This window comes from Ostrea edulis, chromosome 2, assembly GCF_947568905.1.
Source record: "Ostrea edulis chromosome 2, xbOstEdul1.1, whole genome shotgun sequence".
Taxonomy (NCBI): Eukaryota; Metazoa; Mollusca; class Bivalvia; order Ostreida; family Ostreidae; genus Ostrea; species Ostrea edulis.
The window spans coordinates 34,850,764-34,873,260 of NC_079165.1; the positions used below are offsets into that span (position 1 = coordinate 34,850,764).

The following is a 22,497-nucleotide window of genomic DNA, read 5'->3' on the forward strand; positions in this document are numbered from 1 at the left end:
GGTACAACAATTTTAAGCAAGGTGTATGGACCACAAAGTAACTTAAGAAAATAAAAATAAAAATGCTTCATAATGTCAATGATCTTTGTGTAATGCTGAATTTCAGTGTCAATTTCACTGTATATTTAATTTTTAATTAGGTTGGTTGTGAACGCTCGAGAATTTTTCTCTCATGAACACAGGCAATTGCATCGCTTGGGGGTCGAATTTACTATAGCGATGCAATTGCCTGTGCTCATGAATATGGAGACGTCACCATTGCCGGTGAAGGGCTGAAAAATTTAGGCCTATGCTCGGCACTTACGGCCTTTGAGCAGGGGAGGGGGATCTTTCTTGTGGCACACCTGCTGTGACACGGGACCTTGGTTTTTGTGGTCTCATCTGAAGGGCTGCCCCATTTAGTCACCTCTTATGACAAGCAAGGGGTACTGAGGACCTATTCTAACCTGGATCCCCACGGGACTGGTCGTTCCGGGCCTCGTTCCTTGTCTGTATAAATGAATGGGAGATGACATATATAACTACGACAATTATTCTGCACCATCCATATCTTTTTCAAATTCATTTAGACCTGATTAAAAGAATATGCTAGACAGGTAAGGCTGTTCAAAATTAATTCTACGTTTAAGGCTGTTCAAAATTAATTCTGCGTTTAACGTCACTTCAAAACTTCAAAACCTACGAGGGAGGGAGGAAAAAAATAAACAAACAAAAATTTTAAACAAATGTGTATTTATTGAAAATCACCTCTTCAGTGACCCAAAAAGCAACTATTTCAAATAATACATATTGTAAGATTTTATATTCAAGTCCAAGTCAGTTGTAATCACCAAATCTAGTGACCAAAAAAGCAAGATGTCGAATTACACACATTGTAGGATTTCATTTTCAAGTTGAAGTCGAAGTCAATTTTTACGTTTTCCCAGCAAAGACTTTTTTCTTAATCTGGGTTTGTATCCCTTCTGGGAACACACTATGCAGACTGGGTGAACGGAGGAGTGGCTTGCGATAACATCAGGTGGTACATCCAATGGATTTTCATCACCACAAACATAGCAAACTAAAGGAAAACTTTTCCTTTTGTGGAAATAGTTGCTCGACACATGTAACTCACAGGTTTAAAAGAACCCACACCGCTATGGCCATGAGCGCTAAGCATAGGTCCAACTTTGTGGTACTTCATCTACATGTAACACCATAACATGTGTATTAAGGTTCTTTATTCCACGGTGAAGCACTGAGTATACAGTGCTCCCTAAAATATACAAGATGCCATTAAAAATCTTTCAAATACAAGTAAATAGCATTCCGATTAATCCAAAAATAATTCTATACATTTGTATTGTTTGACTTACAATCAATGACCTCAAACAATATTCATATAACTGTATTATGTATATCACCATTACACAAATATTAAAAAATTGTACACAACACTTCTATCAAAGTACACAAAAGTAATATGCAAACACACCCTAAGCAAGGGGCAGACGTGGTGACTACTGCAAGGCGCCTCCCTTCTGAACAGTGTATTGTAAGATGTACTATATCAAAATAAAAATATCAAATACAGAGTCTACATATTGCATGACCTTAGAATAATTATTAAACTAACTGATTTCCATACATGTGATATATTTAAAGTAACAATTAAATCATCTTAATACCCCTGTCTGTATAACTTGAAATGTAAACAATGAACTACTTGCACATACAGTGAACGTTTAAACATGAAATTTATGTTCATAGTAACTTCAAAGACCCAGTGCATGCATAACTAGAAAATTACATGCTCTGTTACTTGCTAGAAATATACAAAGTGCTGGTTACATCACTATAATACAAATTTTTACAGTATCTACTTACATGTAGTGCTCAAACTCTTTCTGTCAACCAATGGCCACCAAAATATCACGAGAAATGACCAGCATGCAATGCACTGTTTCATATGACATAATAAATATTTATCAACAATTAGTTTTATGTCGAAGTTTTCTTCATATAACATAACCCGAAATAATTTTCAACAAATACTGAAAATAAGAAACGATTGCAAATAAATCCTATATTTCCAAACCTCATAAGCTTATTGTTTAATGCTACATAACTTCACCCAAAATGTCAACACATAAAATGAGGTAACGACCTCGACCCCAAATCAAGAGGTCCCCCGGTTCAAATCCCATCATCACACAATACTTTTTTTCTTTAATTTGAAATTAAGTTTCCTCTCTCTTGCATACAGCTGGCGACTTTCAATATGACTGAAAAATTCTCGACGGGACGTAAAAAACAATCAATGAATCTTTAAGAGTGGATGTACATCACTATGCACCAATTCCTTATACAATATCACTGTAAATAATTAAAAATATCTTTAAAGAGAAATTATCGGCCCTAAAATATACATAAAATACAAGGCATAAAACTTTTTACTATCCACAACACCAAGGGGAAAACCTATCTATAATGAAAATCTACATTTAAACAGATTGTGAACACTTCCCCCATAGCGAGATATTCTCGCTAAAACGCGATTATCCCTCTCTAGCGAGAGTAAATATATCCCGTACAACCGAGAAAAACACCCGTGGTGGAGTACATCTCTCAATCGGAACTCCTCGAATGTCTCGTGCACTCGACAGAGACCTCGGATGTAATACGGTGGCATCCATGAGTGAATTTGATGCATTGCCAATTGGCAATGCATCAAATTCACTCATGGATGCCACCGTATTACATCCGAGATCTATGTCGAGTGCGCGAGACATTCGAGGAGTTCCGATTGGTACATCTCTTCGTGTTTCACGTGAAAAGAAGACTGTTTCCTCTTACGCAGCAACTTTGATATGCAATTTCTTGACTATGTTGTCAATTTCATATACTAGCGGAAAAAAGAAACTGTGCATTATAAAATCTAGTATAATTTTTCTATATTTATTGTTTATATTTATAAAATCTAAACAATCAATAAAGGTGATGTTTTTGAACAATATCGGATAGTACCCGACTCAGATGCACGGACTTTTCATGATTAGTGAACACATGTTGTTTATTGAAATGTTCGTACGCACGAGTTTTACTGGCCAATACTGTTTGGAGTAAGAAGTGTAGAAGGTTTGTTTGGACACTATTCGTTAAGGAAAGCACTTTAGTTTTGACAAAATTTACCCTTCTGTCATGCCACGACTCTGACAGCCAAAACCAACGTAATCGTGCTGTTGGGATGCTTCAAGCTGGAATGGCACAAAATATCGTAGCAAGACACTTTGGAGTTCATCGGAACACCATCCAGTCATAATGAAGACGTTTCCAACAATCTGGTAACACTCGACCACGTTCTGGGCGTCCTCGTGTGACGTCGTGTCGACAGGACAACCACATTAGACGTGTGCACATGAGAAATCGTTTCCAGACAGCAAGTTTGACTGCTCGTAGCATTCCTGGACTTAGACCAATCAGTCCAAGAACTGTGCGTAATCGTCTGCGCAAGCACATCAGACCAAGACGTCCAGCGGTGCGCCCAATACTGCTTCAACGTCATCGTATCGCTAGACTGGCGTGGTGCAGACGATATCTGCGATTCAGAATACATGACTGGGCCAATATTCTGGTCACTGATGAATCCAGATTTCATTTGGATAGCAGTGACGGGCGTTGTAGAGTGCATAGTCGCGTTGGGGAGAAGTACCAGGACGCTTGTGTTGTGCAACGTCGACAATTTGGTGGAGGTAGCGTTATGATGTGGGGTGGAATAACAGCACGTGGAAGGACCCCTCTACAACAGCTGTACAAATTGTGAATGGAAATCTCACCGACGTACGCTATCGAGACGAAACTATTCAGCGCCATGTGATACCCTTCATACAGAGACAGCAAAATCACATCACTCTGCAGCAAAACAACGCAAAGCCACATGTTACACGTGTAGTCAGGGACTTTTTTGTTCAACAGAATGTCGATGTCTTGCCTTGACCAGCTGTTTCCCCCGATTTATCGCCGATCGAGCACGTCTGGGATGAAATGGAACAACGTCTACGCTGTTTACCAAACAGCCAGTAAGTTGTAACATTGGCTGATTTAGGCCAGGCTTTAACCAACATCTGGAACACATCCCTCAAGCATTTCTGAACACTTTAATGGCATCAATGAGGCCGTTGTCAAGCATGCGTGAATGCAAATGGTGGTCACACGCGTTATTAACTTTGTTAATTCAAGTTCGAATACCAGTGTCTTTCGAGTGTGCTAAAATTGACGTTATTCGACGTTGGATTATGAAATGTTGTAACGAATACATTTGTTAACAGTATTACAAAAAATTAAAAAATTCATTGTTATTTTTTATTATTTTTTCATATATTAAATAATGCACAGTTTCTTTTTTCCGCTAGTATAGAAACATTTCGCATCATGTTGAGTGTGTGTCGCACTTATTCAGCGTTGCACGGGATTTGCCATTATTTTCAATGAAGATGCCAAAACTATGGTGTACGGATAGGGCCATTTGCAAAAGCCAACAAGCAACACGCCGTCACGCCAACAAGCAACGCGCAGTCACGCTAACACAACTCGCCTTCGCGCAGACAAAAGCGCAAGATGTGTAAAGTTGTTAGCGTGACTGTGCGTTGATGTCGGTGCGAAGGCGAGTTGTGTTAGCGCGAAGGCGCGTTGCTTGTTGGCGAGACGACGTGAGAGCGCGAAGTCACGTTGCTTGTTGGCGTGAGAGCGCGAAGGTGCGTTGCTTGTTGGCGTGACGTGACTAACGCGCAGTCACGCTTTTGCAAAAGGCCTTATCCGGACACGATACAAAACAGGTCCTACTAAACAGAGTACGCTAGAGTACTTTAGAGTACGCTGGTAAAATTTCGTTATTTAATGAAATTTAATTGCTGTTTGTAGGTGTTCTTACTTTAGTTTAACCTTATAAATATATATCTGGAATATATTGTGTTTGTTTTCATTAATTTAGGAATTATTTTGAATTACGGTTTACCGTTTGATCCCGATCAAATTTAACTACATATTTACATAAAGTACCAGCGCATTACATTTAAGGTGGGTCCTTAGTCCTGGATTTTTGGGGTTTAGGTAGCATTTTTTTGTTTGGAATCAATAGATTAACATTCAGAGTAATGAGAAAAGGCAAATTAGTTAAGGATTTCCATATTTATTTTCATTACAGACACTACTGAAGTAATGTACCCCTATGTAGATTTTTATGAAATTCATTGGAAACAGTTATCTGTTGTTATTTTAAAATAAAAACAAAACAAAAAATTTAAATTGCATTTATTTATCAGGAAACATGTCAATAACTAAAACACATGTCATTTTCAATATGTTCATCAAGTTTTAGTGTAATAAGTGCAAAATTATTGAATTAGCCTTATTCTCCAAAATGTTAAAAAACAAACAAATATGGACACAATTTCCTTATAGCATGGTTTACATATCATTTTTTCTGTTTATATTAGTAGATGTACATCTGTTATAGTTATTTATGAAAAAAAATCCATACCTGTCCTTAATAATTTCAAATCTATAGCTTCCAGAGTATGTATACCCCCATCAAAAACCTAAGTCTGGCACCATACAACTGAGCTATTCAAAACCACTCATGGATTAAAATTTTATGTTATTTCATGAAAAGACAGATAATAATTCCTTATCACCTTGGTAAAATGTTTGTGAAAAATATAGGAAATCTATTGCATAATGGACTTGATAAATAATTTAATGAAAACAGAGTTATTGTCCTTGGATTCAATATTTTGAAACACATCATTGACTATTCAAATATAACTAAGACTTTAGAAATATTTTATGGCTAACAAGATTTTTTACAATAACTATTGAAAAAGACTCCAACAAAATTTATGTTCCAGTCATTAAATTATTGGCTTTGCAAAATCTTATGACGTCACAGGAGTGTGTGGTATTTAGATTTACATAAGAATGAAATTATTACATCTATGAAGATGAGTTCTTTGATGATTGTCGCTGTTATTTTAAATCAACACTGGATGTGGGTTTTTTAAAAGGCCAGCAATTATTCAATTGATTTGAATCAATAATTGGCCAGTGGACAAAGAAACAAAATATAAAATAAATTGATGAATTGAAACGGGAGGTTTAAAAAGGTATAAAAAAAACAACCAAAAGGGGGGGGGCAAGAATATCAAAGATCATGAATTCCGAATAACTATTAATCAAACGTAAAATTAATTACTGATGCAATATGTCACATCGCTCAATTCTTTCTCCAAACGAAATAGTAATAATCGGGATCGGGATGCCATAAATCTTCAATAAATTGAATTTTTATGGTAATGTTTGCCTAGGTCACGCAAGCCGTTTGACTTCTCACTCGTAGAACACTGCATTGACAAACGTGTAGGTGACCTAGACTATGGTAATGTTTACTCCAATCTAATTAGTCTGGTCCCCCTTCCCACAATGCCGTTCGCGCACTCTCAAAGTAGAGACTACAATCTAATTAGATTGTGTTTACTCTCGCTAAAGAGGGATAATCGCGTTTTAGCGAGACTATCTCGCTATAGGGGAAGTGTTCCCAACCTGTTTCAGCGAAAATATCACGCTATAAGGGAAGTGTTCCCGACCTGTTAAAACATCTAAATAACCCAGCAAAATATGCTAAATATCTGCTGTTAACTCTGAGGTTACCTGGTAGTCCCTAACACTGCAAAAATCAGGCTTAATTCATGCTAACTAGTAACTAAAACTAGAGTTTAAAACATCGGGATGGGTTTATTCACCAAGAACAGAGAGAAGAAAACAAACCATGAGTGAGAAAAACTGACCATACACAGTCTTATATAACCTGAATTCACCAACATTGAATTAAATATAAAGAGATCCGCCCCGTAAAGAATTGCCGAAAAACTGACCGCGCTTATAAATTATAAATGCTAATCATCTGATTCTGAAAACACCCGGGAGTGGAGGCAGATTTAGAATTTAAAAAAACAAACAAAAAACCACCAAACAAACAAACAAAAGAAAAAAATGCACCCAAGGGGGTAGAAGTGAACTTTGAAAATAAATTTATCACAAGAATAAATTTCCTCTACATCGCGATCACCCTCCTGGCCAATGTTCCGATAATGGTGAACGTGAGAAAATGAAAAAATCTAACCCTTTTGTAATATACAAGGGCATGTTTATCTGTAAACATACAGGGATTTAGCTGGACATCTGTTTGGTGTAATGAATAGAAATACTTTAATCCGTATTAGGTGGTCATTTAATCGTTCACAATTATTCTGCAGAAGTACAGTTTAAATTTGGGGTATTACAAAACGTATATATACACCGAGACAAACGGGTACAACCTGAGAACCACCTTTTTTGTTCCCTCGAAATTGTAAGTTTTTCAATCTTCTTCAATATTTCAATCTTTACGTGAATTGTATCCTTCATGAAAAAAAGTCGTCAATTGATAATTAGATTTTGTTTTAAACAGGAAAATCAAAATGGAGCAGTATTCGGTTTTCCTTCTTCTACCACTTTTGACAGCATGTGAGTACTACTGATAATCAACTAACCTGAACCTGATTTTGACGCCTCTCCGACACTTAATGTTCATTCGACCTAATCTTTGAATGACTTCTGTTCGGTGCTTTGTCTTCAGAATTCAATTGGTGTGAGCCAATGTACATGTATGTAAATACAGACTAGATGTACGGCGACTCTCATATAATAAGTTTTGTAGTAAATAGGGCTATATGGACTGTGGATATCGGCCTGGATAGTTCAGTGGTTAGAGCCCCTGACTAGTAATGCAGGGGTCCCGGGTTCGATTCCCGGTCCAGCCAAAGACTTTCTCTTCTCTCCTATATATACTACATTTGGTGCTGTTGACCACCCCTGGATTTGCAGGTTGTCCTGCCAGCGGCGAAAAGAACCTGGGTTGTGTGTGTCTTCGAGGGCGAAGATCACTTAAGGAGGGAGGAATGTAGTAAATAGGGATATATGGACTGTGCATATTGGCATGGATAGTTCAGTGGTTAGAACACCTGACTAGTAATGCAGGAGTCCCGGGTTCGATTCCCGACCCAAAGATTTTCTCCTCTCTCCTATAAATACTACAGTTTCTTTCTATTTAATATTTATTTCTAAATGGCTCATCTTACATACAGCATCGTGCCATAAATTAACAGACCATTTTAATGCCCGACAATGGGCTAAGTATATAGTTTAGTAAATAAAGATATCAACGCTTTTTAGACTAATGTTATCGAAGGGGAATTTAACTGCATTTCTATGATCCACAAAATATGCTTTCAAATTGTTAATGTCAATATACTTGGCGAAGCACGGCAAGGAATTATCAGACGACGCGGCATTAAAAAACCATACATGTACATCTTATTGAGAGCGGCCATCAAGCGAGTCCGATGGCAAATAAGTAAGTTTACAATTTCTACTCTTTTGATGTGGTGACACAGAGAACTTTCCTCAAAGCGGCAGGAAAGGGGGGGGGGGGGTGTCAGAGAATTGTAAAGACGTCTGGCAGAGACGAACTGTACAACGTAAATGACACTTTCTGGAGGGAAAGGAAGAAAATCAGTATTAGCGGATGTGTGAATAAGAAGAAAATAATTGCATGATGTAGGGGTAAACTTCACTGGACGATTAAAAATCAATGAAAAAAAAGTTGCAATCGGGGACGAGATGATGATGGTTATCAAACTAGAAGGGACGCTTAAAATTTGGAGGAAGCCTTCAAAAGTTTGGAAACCTGAATGGTTTGGGCTAGATGTAGATGGGGCAGAGGCACCTATCACTAACCTGAAAATTATGGCTTGGGGTGCCTTACATAGATATTGTGTAGGTAGTCTGTGTATGATAAATGGAAATATGAATTCTGATTACATGTACATAGAAACACTTGGCAACAATTTATGGCAAGTTGTGAAAAAAGGCAGATCTTTCTTATTCCAGAATGACAATGCACCTTGTCATCGGTGAAGGTTAGTAAAAGAATGGAAAAGGCAACATGAACTTCCTCAGCTTTCCTGGCCTGCACAGTTCCCAGACTAAGTCCAATAGGAAACATTTGGCTAATCATGAAAAACAAAATAAAAGATAGATTTTATTTGATGCATAAAGTTGAAGGCCTGAAAGCTGAATTTCTGCCTGCCTGGTTTGACATTCCATTATTTTATGTTCAAAGTTTCAAACCTCCCACGCTCATGCAGACAGATGTTGATTTAAAAGGGAAATAAAACAAAGTATTGATCCTATTCCACATCATAGAAAAGGGGAGTTTCAATTTCAAGTTCAGTTTTCATCAATAAGAAAATTGGTGGCCATTAATAAAGTTTACTCATTTATGGAATGTTACGATGCTGTATAATTAGTTAATTACAAGTATATTTAGTATCATATCCTACACGGGCTAATCCAGAAATTTTTCAAAGGAAGTTGTGTCCTCAAATATTTGTTGTACCCTTTCTGCTCTAATCGGGAAGGGGATGCAGACCCTAAAATGACAAAAAGTAACCTTCTTAAGTTAATATTTTCCCATGAAAGGGGGTTACAACCTCCGTTATATACACCCAATGTTGCCGGTCTAAAGAGAGCAATCTCTTAAATATGAATATTTCAAAATAGAGTCCACCCATCTTCTCGCCTCTTTCTGTCTCTCCGGTCTCCCTCCCCCCCCCCCCCTTTTTTTTTTTTACCATTTCCGTCCCCACATCCATATTCAAGAACAAAATCATGACAAATAAGGTACAAACAGGTGGCGTAATTTTCACTTACCAGTGACATCATATTTACGTAAGAAAGTTTGTTTTTAAGTTATTCTAGGAAATTTGTTTCCTTTTAAAAAGTTAGTTTGAATTTAGGTTTAGCTTGCACCTCTTTTCCATCGGACCTGAGCGGACAGTGGACAGATGGGAGCACAAACAAAGGTATCACTTTCCAGTCCTCGGGGATCACGGGATGGGAGGTGCCCATGTTTAACCAAAAGGTCAGCAGCTGGAAATGTGTTGATGAGGATGTTAACCAAATTTTACTAAGGTATGTTATGAAAAGTGAGTGAATGAATATAATACATTTATCAGTAAATAACAGTCAATGGCGTAGCCATATCACAAAAATGATGGAGGGTCATATCCAGAAATTTTTGAAGAGGGTAAGAGGGTCTTGGTACCCATGATGGCACCTTTCCCATTACATAATGAGAGTGGAGTCCCTTGAAATGGCATAAAATGAAATCCAAAGGGGGATGGCGCAATCTCCATTACCACCTCCAGATCCGCCACGGCGGACGCACATCCTCAAGGAGGAGAGCACCCATCTCCAATATACGAAAAGTACAGTCACAGAATTCAAGATACAAAGAGTGGGAGGGCAAAACGGACAGCTGGTTGTACACACACAAGTTACACACAGGAAGAGCCAATCAGTTAAATGACACTGGTGATACGATTTCGAGACTGTCGTTGACAAAACGCTCTTAGCCCCAAGCGTGGTATTTGTGCAACATTTGTAAATTCTTATTTATATATATATATATTCTTAATGACAATGTTCAAGAGATTCTTATCTCTTGAACATTGTCATTAAGAATATATATATATATATATATATATATATATATATATATATATATAATAAATGATTGTTTTTTATGGAATGTGTCATTCTGATTTTCAATATATATATATATATATTTCTCATAGTTGTTATTTCCAGAAATGATGTCATATTTATTCACCAATCAAGGCCCCTCAGGGAGCATATACAAATTAACAATTAAACATTATAACTACATGATACAATTTACACATGTGTACCATATACACGTTAAGGGTTTCTACATTGACATAGGTATTGAATTCTCATCACAATACTGATTGGAAATGTACTGTACAAAGTAAAACAATATTATAAAATGTTGTCACAAGCACAGAGGGTACCAAGGGACGGTGCCTGAGCCAAGTCTATCAGACTGGCAGTCTTGTACCCTAAGTGTTTAAGACAGCTTATTTATAGTATACACAAAAATAAATACATGATACCACAATATGTACACATGCATACCATATACAGATGTTAAATATTCAAGACAGCTTACTTGAGTATTGTATACAATTAAATAGAACTACACAATACGATAAACAGATGTATACCATTTCTACATTGATGTTGGTCTTGAGTTGGCTTATAGTACTGATTGAAAATGCGATGTACAACAAGGATGTTACATGGGTAGGAAAATGAAACAATATTATAAAATGTTGTCACGAATACAGGGGGTACCAAGAGACGGTGCCTTTGCCAAGTCAATCAGACTGGGAGTCTTGTACCCCAAGTATTCGAGACAGCTAGCTTATTTATAGATGTGTTTATTTGAAAGTGATAAGTAGTAAATTATACATACAAGTATAGTTATATACATGATTGATGTTGACTATTATCTGCGATGTAATAATCATATTTCCTGTACATTTTCACAATAGAGATGGTTTATTTCTTAGTCTAGTATCACTTTGTTTACGACGTAGATTATTAATAGTTGTATTTTTTTTTCATAGTCTGTAATATTTGCGAGTCACACCATCGGAGTTTGGTGCAGACCATCGCACTTTGGAGTCCCATCGCACTTTGGAGTCCTATATGTAAGTATCTAAAGTGCGATGGGCACGCCAAAGTGCGCTGGTCTGCGCCAAAGTGCGATGGATTGTTGATGTTACGGACGCCAAAGTGAGATGGTCACGCCAAATGCGATGATCCCTCTCCTATGTAGACACGCTACGCCAAAGCGCGACGGCTCGTCTTTTATAGGCGCACCACTCAAAAGTCCGATGGTGCGGGGTTCAGAAACGTTTGTGACGTAACGTTATTATGACGTCATTCGTAACGTCTTTCAAAATAAAACCTAAGAAATTATATGCAACACCAGTATGCCCCGACGAAGGTTCTTTCTGCTGGCACCAACGTCTTCGGCACGGGTGGCTAATGCCTCGTTCACACGAATACGTATTAAATTTTACTGCGCATCAAATTTGATGCGAAGTAAAATAATGCGCATTAAATTAATTCGAATTAAATAGCGTTCACACGGCGGTAATATTTAATGCGAAGTAAACTAATGCGCATTAAATTCGTATGCATCTCTATTAAAGGGTGCGCGAAATAAATTAAAGAATAGACCATGTTATTGAAAATTATTTTTATAGATATTAATATTTTAATGAATATTGTGTAGATACAGAATTCTTTGTTCAAAACGCTATATACATGTAGTATACTACATGTTTGCCGTGTTTATTTATATGTTCCTAAGAAATTACTTGTTATTTCCTCTGACGACCAGCATTCAATCTAGACAATATATTGTTTCTTCATGGGCCCAATTTTAAAACTTCGGAACGTCTTTTTCACCATTCCGCTGACTACTGTTGTGACGTAATTTTTAATTACTAATACGTATTATAAGTCTACTATGACGTCATATGGTATAAAAAATTAACAATGAGCGGCATATTTGTTTTAAAAAATGTAAACAAGAAAATCATATTATCACTATTTTAAAACATTTTTGTCGTATTTAAAAACAATTCCTTCCACATGTATTACTCAGTATGCCTATGCAGAGCACAGATTTACGTCTAACATTATATCTAATGACATACTGTTTCTACATGTTTTTAGTGATTATTATTATTTTGCTTAGTTTTTCGTACAAAACTGACATTAGTTGACCATGGGTATGATGCATGTGACCCAAATTTGCCATTACGCATGCGTACACATTTAATGCGAATTAGCTTCGCTTAGCGTTCAAACTTCCACCAGAGTTCGTTTGCTCACAAACCAAACTCTTCCATTTAGGCATTATGGGATAGCGATTTCTTAGGCCGCATATACTGTGACGTCACTGTAGAATGACGAAAAAACATAACGTCAAACGTAAACAACTTTCAAAACAAGAACGTAAACATCAAGTTCATTACTTTACACAATAATTTGAACAGAGTTTCCCTACTTTTTAATGATCTTTTGATCATTTTATGTTTAAAATAAAATCCATACTTTTATATTAATGCTCTTAATATCAATATTTTCAAACTTTTAACTGTGAACTACTTCTTTAGTGTTATTTGCCTTCGTGATAATCGCGGACTCACAATATACAGATCTGTATATTGTGCTGCGTCACATAGGAGAGCAATCGGATCACGCGATCGTCTTTTTCCGTAACCGGTAAGAAGACTCGGACGTGGATCGGCGCAAGAATTGCACCAAATCGATGCATTTCTTCGCCGGAAGCGCGCCCGTGGATCAGAGTTAAAAGGCCAGAACCGAATCCCTGAAAAATATGTTATTTATATTTTCACCACAGATTCAGTTTTGGTATCATTAACGTCTTATTCACTCTAATACATAACATGTAAATGGAAATTGATAGTGGTACAATACCTTAGATGTGTATAATATCTCAGATGCATTTGAAAGTTCACGTTTCATAGTGTAACGTAAGACTGTGACGTCAAAGTTACGTTTATGTATACGTAACAACCAACTCTGATGGCGTCGATCCACATACGAGGTTCATTTGCGGTTACGGAAATAGCCGAGTAGTTACGATTGATAGGAGAGGTCTATTCGTAGGTGACGTAATGAGGCCTCGACGGGGAGTTTGGGAGTTGATGCGAAGTAAATTTAATTCGCATTAAATCGCGACGTCAATTTTAATTCGAAGTAAACTAATGCGCATTAAAATCTCCGTGTGAACGCGGTTCAGATTTAATTCGCATTAACTTACGTTTACAGCGAATTACAAAAGACCGGTTGAGTTTTCAATTGCCTGCTGGATTGATAAACAGACTCTACAATTTGGTCAGCAAAGTATCACATTTGGTCTGAATTTAGGTCAAAAAGTTACTCAGGTATGACAAAGAATTGACAACTTTTTTTTGTCAGTCTGAGTGACAACCCCATAAATAAGATAATTTAACACTTCAGTTTTACTGATTATTTCAGGAAAAATAATTTCTCTAATTGTATAAGTTAATATGTATACGGTGTGGCCGTTGGACCGAGCGAAGCATGTACGTAAATCCGTGTCCCGAGTGGTAATCATAATTCCGTTAAGTACGGTAGATTATGATTCATTTATAAATATATATTTTGAATGAAATTTCCTTGCGCTAAACACCCCGTAACATCTCAATATTAAAGGAGTTTATATGGGGACAACAGTTTTACATGATCCGCCTATTCATTGAACGCGGGAAATAAAACGCAAGGCGACGTAAACTGTGCATTGTGACGTCACATTTAGCCTCGACTTTTTTCTCTTTTTCAAAGCAAACATATTATAAACAACAATAATACATTCAGTATGCAATGAAAAAGGCCGTTAAAACTAAACAAAATTAACCAATAAATTCAAAATGGTAAAAAAGTAACCGTAATTTTATCGTATATTCTTATTCAAAGAAACTCATGAACTCGTTCATCTATTTAGTCGTATTACGGTTTTATATGTATTTATTTGCTAAAACCTGTTACAATGATAATTATACTATTCACTTTCAACAAACTGAGTGTTTAAATTACGAATTGCACGTTAGAGTCTTCTATTATTGGCATTCAAAATAAAACACGAATAACTGTTGAAGCAGGTAATGGAAAAAATAAATGGCGGCGCCCATATGGATCACGAAAATTTCAGTGAACGTATATAGAGATTATCTCTTTTTCTTTTGCTGATTTTGACTTTTTTTCTTTTACATACGTGTTACCTTTAGAGCCTTGCTTCGCGGACGGGCCTTCGGCCCGTCCGAGCTTCGCTCGGTATAATTTCTTTGTTAAAATATCTCTCCATCTTATTTTTTTCATGGTTACAAGCTGAATAGGTGTTGTAAAATTCCCAAAGGTAGATGTGCACTAACCAACCCTAAAAACTATAAATAGAATAAAAAGACTGAACTTAAATGGTTATCTATAATAACAAGAATTCTATTGGTCAGAAACAGTAACAATAGAAGAGTTTTCTGGAAGTTTTCTTTGTGTGATATGAATGGAGTGACCTCAAATATAGATTGACAAACAGATGAATGGTACATGTACATGTGGACACTGCGAGATGTCTAATGAAATATTTTTAAAAGTGAAATTGATAAGAGTTTAGTAAAGTTCAATTTAATCAATAAAAAAATTGTATTTGAGAGAGAGAGAGAGAGAGAGAGAGAGAATGCACCCTTTTCTTTACTTAAAGTAATCATAAGTATTTTTGAAAGAAAAATATTATCAAATTTGATTTTATTCCAAATTTATTGATTTAAAAACACTTGAAATAATGTTTCAAATTAGAGAGAGAGAGAGAGAGAGAGAGAGAGAGAGAGAGAGAGAGAGAGTGTGTGTGTACCTTTAATTAAACATGTTAAAGTAATCAAATGCATATCTGAGAGAGAAATATATTCAATTTGATTTAATTGATGTTCACTTTGAAATAAAAAATCCTAGGGAAATAGCTGCAAAAGACACTGAAATCAACTCAGATTTACCTGTAAAAGCAATCTACGCTTGAGTAACTTTGTGACCTAAATTCAGACCAAATGTGATTCTTGGCTGACCAAATTGTAAAGTATATTGATCAATCCAGCAGGGAATTGAAAACTCAACCGGTCTTTTGTAATTCGCTGTAATGCGAATTAAATTCTTCGTGTGAACGAGGCATTAGATTGACATGGACGATCTAGCAAGGGCAAGGTTTACACTGTTAAGGATTGTAAGAACGGCAAAGTACCTTTGTTGTCGAAATTAAATATCTATTTTGCCCAAACATGCTTTATTTCATGTAGGTATCATTTTAATATGTTTTACGGCGTGACCGTGTTTGAGGGCGAAGCAAAAAAGTTTTGACATTATTATCTCTATCCAAAGCAGGACAAAAACAACCCGAAATTAGCACGCGGACGGAGCTGTATCAAAGCATCCTAATTTTGGACATTTGATCCGCCTAAATATTGAACGCGGGAAATATAACGCAAATGATGTAAACAGTACATTGTGACGTCATATTCAGCGTCGTTATTTAGCAAATTTACAAACATAGCGTTTGAACCACAACAAAAAACATGGCGTTAATCGTGGAGTGATTATATATGATTAAGAAAAATAAGATTTACATGCTTTTACGGATTTTATGTGTAACATCTCAGAACGTCGTGAACTAGGGTAGACGAGATTCAAAATGGAGAAATACATGTCCACGCGCTATTATTCGAACCGACGCCATTGGTACCAAACTTTTCAAGTTCCATAGGTATGGTTTAATTTTTCATTATTTTCCTATATTTTCCTTTTAAACATGTATATACGTGTTACCTATAGGGAGAGCTCCGCTCTCACGGCCCTTCGGGCCGTGAGAGGGCTTCGCCCTCTATTATTTGTGATGTAGGCCTACACGTAACAAATTCCTGGGAGGGGATGTGTTATAATGCAAAACATTCTATACGATTTTATGTTGGAAAATTTTGTGTTTTAATAACACAACTCAATCTAATTAAAATCAGACTTCTTAGATCCGCACCGTATACTCTGCGTAAGATTGTAGTGATTGTGAGCGTATTTTAGGATCTGATTTTAATTAGATTGCAAGACAACTACCGGGTAGGCCTGTACTAAAACACTGTGTCCATTCAGTTTTGCAAACCAACGGACTTCGGTGTGTCTCTCTATCGCACGTTGGCGCACGTTGGCGCATTAATGTGTATCAATGGACTTTGGCGCATTCGTTTCACACCATCGCACTTTGGCGTGTCACACCATCGCACTTTTGCGTGTCACACTATCGCACTTTTGCGTGTCACACCATCGCACTTTTGCGTGTCACACTATCGCACTTTTGCGTGTCACACCATCGCACTTTTGCGTGTCACACTATCGCACTTTGGCATGGTTATCATACTTTGGAGTCATATATATATATATATATATATGTATACATGTTATATATATATAAATATATATTCTTTAAAAAAACCGATCATTTAAAACTATGTATATTTTTCATTCTGCTATGTCTTTAACGCTCTAGAATTAATGATTTCATATTTGTATGTTAGCTCTTCCCCAGTACAAATATACGGATTGGACTTCGTCGTTTACCGCTGCATGAAATGGGAGAAAGTGAGCAGTTGTAACTACAAAATCACATTCAACAGCAGTAAGTGTTTGTTTCATCCATATCATTCAAGGATAATGATCAATATGCGGGGGTTACGATCACCATTCATATCACATCAATGTGTGGGGGTTACGATCACCATTCATATCACAATGTGCGGGGGTTACGATAACCATTCATATCACATCAATGTGCGGGGGTTACGATAACCATTCATATCACATCAATGTGCAGGGGTTACGATAACCATTCATATCACAATGTGCGGGGGTTACGATCACCATTCATATCACAATGTGCGGGGGTTACGATAACCATTCATATCACATCAATGTGCAGGGGTTACGATAACCATTCATATCACATCAATGTGCGGGGGTTACGATAACCATTCATATCACAATGTGCGGGGGTTACGATAACCATTCATATCACAATGTGCGGGGGTTACGATCACCATTCATATCACAATGTGCGGGGGTTACGATAACCATTCATATCACATCAATGTGCAGGGGTTACGATAACCATTCATATCACATCAATGTGCGGGGGTTACGATAACCATTCATATCACAATGTGCGGGGGTTACGATAACCATTCATATCACAATGTGCGGGGGTTACGATCACCATTCATATCACAATGTGCGGGGGTTACGATCACCATTCATATCACAATGTGCGGGGGTTACGATAACCATTCATATCACATCAATGTGCAGGGGTTACGATCACCATTCATTTCACGGGCGCTTGTATGCAATTTGCATATTGATTAGTACAGCAAAAAACTCGAGAAGTGTAGAACAATGTATATCAAAGTAGGCGATATTATTTTTGATGCTGTTAAAACTGTTTGGTGCTCGGTCATAAACAAGGCTTTTTGAATTTCAGAAAAGGGCCACGAGAATTATCATGAATGTGACAGTAACTCAGATTCCCACTGTTTGTATTTTGTGTCCTTAAATATATACGTAGGAAGCGTGTAATTCTGAAAAAGTATGATACCAAAGTATATGTATGTTTTTAGTTTTGTCTGCCAAGTCATCTTTAAATCAGCATATTTGTAATACATGTATTATAATTCAATCAAGTGGTATAATTTTTTTGAGTTAGCTTATTTTTTATTGCAGAGAACAAATATATCATTGAACCCATGTATATATGTTATATACTATCAATTTCCTATTCATCTGTCTGAATATGCTAGATACAGAACACAACGTAATTAGTCATTTATTACTAATTGTGCGATCCTGTTTAAATAAAATAATTTATTATTGTAAATTAGAATTTACGTACGTACCTACACTAAATGCTTAATGTGTATATTGCTAGTTACGTACATACAATAAAAGAAAAGTGAACATTGGTAACGAACAATGATCAATTCATAAAACCTATAAAGATTACAAAACTAAGAGTAAGTCAAACATGCCCCACCCTGGACACAACAGAAGTGGAATCATGTGTCTAGAAGGAGTAAGCATCCCCTGATGAGCAGTCACACCTGTCATGAACCCTCTTGATCAGGTAAACGGAGTAATCGGTACTCAAAATCAGTATGCAAAGAACAGTTGGTATGACACACGTCAGACAACATTCGACCTGACGACAAGATCACTATAACGACCATAGAATTAGCTAAATTCTGACTTCAAACGAGACTGTTGAAACCTCTGTACCAACAGTAGCTTACCTCTATTTGAAATTTGATCATACGTAGAACATGCTCTCGCGTATGAAATCAGTTGAGATACATAAACACCATATGGAGGTGATAATAGAATATTTTTACATAAACATGGGAAGTTGACGATGGAGAAGTTGAAGCCATCCCGTTTGTCACAAAGTTGATTGTCATTTTGCCGTTAACATATACATATGTACTAGTATGTTCAATGAATTAATATATACAAGTCAACACATCAAATGAGGTTTAGTGTCGATGTACATGATTTTTAAATATATGTGGGGTTTTTTTTTTTCCATTTCATTCACCTACATGTAAGTGAGATATTTATTTTTAAAATAAATTGTATTCAGATAAACAGGCAGAGGCGGGGAATGAACGAGTGGTCGTTTTGCTGAAGAGTGACGAGGCTAAGGTCTCCATGTGTTCAGCGGGGGTGGAGGAGTCTCGTACTATCAAGAAAGACAGTGAGATTCATCAATTACTTAATCATCAAAACTACGGTCATGCCCAATCACTTGATTATCTATTTATGAAAACTGCACTCATGTAAAATCATTTTATTACCTGATTATCAAAACTACACTCGTGGAGAATCACTTGATTATTTTTCTTATCTGCGTAAAAGTGAACGTTCATTGGGATGCCACTGACGTCCTTATCTCCTATTCGTGGATGATTTATCCATTCCACCACCAAAACAAAAAACAAAAAAAACAACGAAAATTTGAACCCTCAGAAAAATGATTAATTTCACACCTATTCAGTTTTTCAAGAAATGTACTTCCTGTATTTTCATAAGTCCATATATTTTTTCTTCTTTACAGCATGCAGCTAAACCAATTTCTTAGAAGATCAGCACAGTTATCGTCTACAAACTACAAAATGTAATGGATTTTTCCTTTTTCGGTGCCTTCTAAAAGTTAATGATAGATGTAGTCCTTTGAATTAAGAAATCAAATTGTATACATGTTCACGTTGTTAATTAACTCGTTTCTAATCTTTTGATTAAAAAGATGTCAACCTCTTTTGGATTTTGTTTTCTTATACCCTCCTGTCGACCGGTCACACCCGCCGTGAACCCTATTGTGTTGATCAGGTAAACGGAGTAATCCGTAGTCGAAGTCAGTGTACCAAGAACGGTCTAACAATATACCAACAAGATTTTATACTGGGCGAGCTGATATTGACTTCCCATAACAGTCCTGGACCATTCGATATCTGACATATTGGGCAGTTTTCGTCGTCACAATACATGTTCAACCAAAATAAAAACATTTTTGTATTTATCCATATCAGTAACTGTTAATAGATTATTACAAAAAGTCGTAACAGTCACGAAGAAATTAAGAGCATCGAAAATATCATATGAATAGCGTATTAAAATTTATCGATGTGTCAGATCGTTGGTCTCGGAAGGGGAGTGTCCTTCGTTGAATGAGATGTATATAAGTAATATAATCATAAATCTTCATAAAATGATAAATATGGGACTAATCAAAACTATTATAAGTATAACTAACACTGAACACCTACACATCATGTTGTAAACCAATCACAACTTCTCGGCTTGCCGGAAAGGCTCGAGAATGTGCGATTGGTTGTAAACCTAAGCAACCTTTATCAAAACTTATTTCTTCTGTAAGATCAAAATCAAGCATCGGTAAACAACTGATTTATTTCATACCCTATCATCTTAAGTTGGCATTAAAAAAGGACTGGCTTAGATCAGCTACTTTACTCTCATTTTTGCAATTTCAGGGTAGTCTATCGAAAACGAAATTAGGTTTTTAATTAATATTAATATATTTACTAATCAGGTAAGATTGTATTATAACTCACAGCCTAACATACTTCACTTCACATATGAAACAATATTAAAGGTGCAAGCAGTAACTCTGGAGCAAGTGTTTAATTCGGAGTATATATTGGCAAAATTTGTTAATTTATTAGTACAGATATATACATGTAAGAGCACTGAGAAGGCCATGACACTGTTGGTTATTTAAACCTCAAATTTTCGACGCAACCCGCGTCTTTATCAGGTCTTTATATAAACAAAAATCACATACTATACACTACAAAAAAGGCAAATATTATTAATCTACATTGTTAGCACGAATGATATACTGATTACCGTCTTCCTTGGAACACGGTATCATATAGTTAAAGTATTTTACAGTCTTCGTACAATGCACTTCCTCTCCTTTGTGACAGGTAGAAAATGTATGATGTGAAAATTCTTATCTTATTACATTGGTTAAAACTCAGTTCAGCGCAAGGGAGATAATTTCCTGATGATCTAATTTACGTACGACTAAACAATTTTACAGGATTTTTCAATCTTAAAAAAGAGAGAGAAAACGAAGAGAAGAAAGAAGAAAAATTGCAATATAATGAAAGTGACATTATAATCTTAGTCATAACAAATATCAAACACGTTTCTATAATTCTACAAATAACAAATGGTCTTCTTTCTTTCTTTTTTTTTTCTTTCTTTCTTTCTTTTTTTTTTTTTTTTTGCACGCAAACCTTGATAAAATCTGGGCAATTTTCAGCTATTTAGTAGTTTTTGTTTCTTGCTTTGTGAAAAATTAAACACGCTGGACATCTGCTTTTCATTGTTTTCTTGGGTTTGAGAAGAAACAAGATTTTCTATTTTTAGTACAAATATCATGTCTGCAAGGTCATGCTAGAGAATTTATTGTACAATATACAGTAGTTTCTAGTAGGTGTTTTTTAAAACTTGATTTTATATAAGATTTACCACTATAGAAAAGTTTGATTATGTGGTCATTAATAAAAAATATAATACTTAAAGCATATCATACATTTATATCAGTTTACTGTTTAAGGTTGTTCATAAAGACGGCAAGCTTTGTTAAAAAGCTATACTTGTATTAATACTGAATTGAGATTATATTCATTTCAAAATTAAGGATTATCTTCCTCATGCATAGCTCTGATCCTTCGGTGAATTTGACTTCAGTATTTGGCACTCTGTATTGTTGTTTTTTTTTTTTGTTTTTTTTGTTTTTTTTAAAATTTTGTTCCTAGAAGTTTATCGTTATTTCGGGTTTCCAATATTTCAGCTTGAGCATCACTGAAGAGACATTATCTGTCGAAATGCGCATCTGGTGCATCAAAATTGGTACCGTATTGGTTTTGCATTATGACCCCTAGGTCGAGGCCTCTGCTGGTAGACTGTTAGTCCCAAAGGGTATCTACAGCCCAGTAGCAAAGTACTTCGTTACTAGCTTGAAAATACGGATGTATATTTAATTGCTGTGATAAAATTTAGAAATTCATTTCAAAATTAAGGATTATCTCCCTCATGCATAGCTCTGATCCCTGGATGAATTTGACTCCAGTCTTTGGCACTCTGTTTTTTTTTTCTTTCATACAATTTAGGTAGAAATAAGTTTTGCCAAGAATCTTGACATTCAGACGTTGACAGAGGTGTTGTAGCGCAGCGTAATACCCCCTCTGGTGAGAGAATATGAAACGGTAAATAAAAATTATGTTCACGACGACTAAAATTTCTCTCTGATACGCCAAATATACCTTTAAAAGTATGATTGCTGCAAGAAAATACAAAATCAACACAACCAATCAATAAATAAATGAA

At 36.1% G+C, this 22,497-nt stretch overlaps 1 protein-coding gene and 1 long non-coding RNA gene across 4 annotated transcripts; one reads left to right on the plus strand and one right to left on the minus strand.

The window, feature by feature from the left end:
- Positions 1–715: 715 nt before the first annotated feature.
- Positions 716–9,924, minus strand: LOC125681389 (uncharacterized). 2 transcript variants are annotated; one of them, XR_008799904.1, is made up of 4 exons: positions 9,787–9,924; positions 1,867–1,939; positions 1,475–1,544; positions 716–1,183 (listed from the first exon to the last, which is right to left on the minus strand). It is a non-coding gene; the product is annotated as an uncharacterized LOC125681389 (long non-coding RNA). The 2 variants fall into 2 exon arrangements; XR_007372241.2 differs by having other exon boundaries at positions 716–1,255.
- LOC130046305 (uncharacterized) lies at positions 7,277–19,928 on the plus strand. 2 transcript variants are annotated; one of them, XM_056153865.1, is made up of 5 exons: positions 7,277–7,539; positions 9,873–10,047; positions 17,112–17,212; positions 19,223–19,336; positions 19,697–19,928. In XM_056153865.1, exons 1-5 carry the CDS (start codon positions 7,494–7,496, stop codon positions 19,705–19,707), a joined length of 447 nt encoding a protein of 148 aa, XP_056009840.1. In that variant the 5' UTR covers positions 7,277–7,493; the 3' UTR covers positions 19,708–19,928. The 2 variants fall into 2 exon arrangements, with proteins under 2 accessions (XP_056009840.1, XP_048777399.2); XM_048921442.2 differs by lacking the exon at positions 19,697–19,928 and having other exon boundaries at positions 19,223–19,560.
- Positions 19,929–22,497: the final 2,569 nt, after the last annotated feature.

What these genes read in the sequence shown, in the direction of transcription:
- LOC130046305 (XM_048921442.2), top strand. Translation starts at nt 7,494, where the DNA reads ATGGAGCAGTATTCGGTTTTCCTTCTTCTACCACTTTTGACAGCAT. An exon ending in TCTACCACTTTTGACAGCAT is followed by an intron (nt 7,540 to 9,872) that starts GTGAGTACTACT and finishes GTTTGAATTTAG; the next exon opens with GTTTAGCTTGCACCTCTTTT. An exon ending in GTTAACCAAATTTTACTAAG is followed by an intron (nt 10,048 to 17,111) that starts GTATGTTATGAA and finishes TTTGTATGTTAG; the next exon opens with CTCTTCCCCAGTACAAATAT.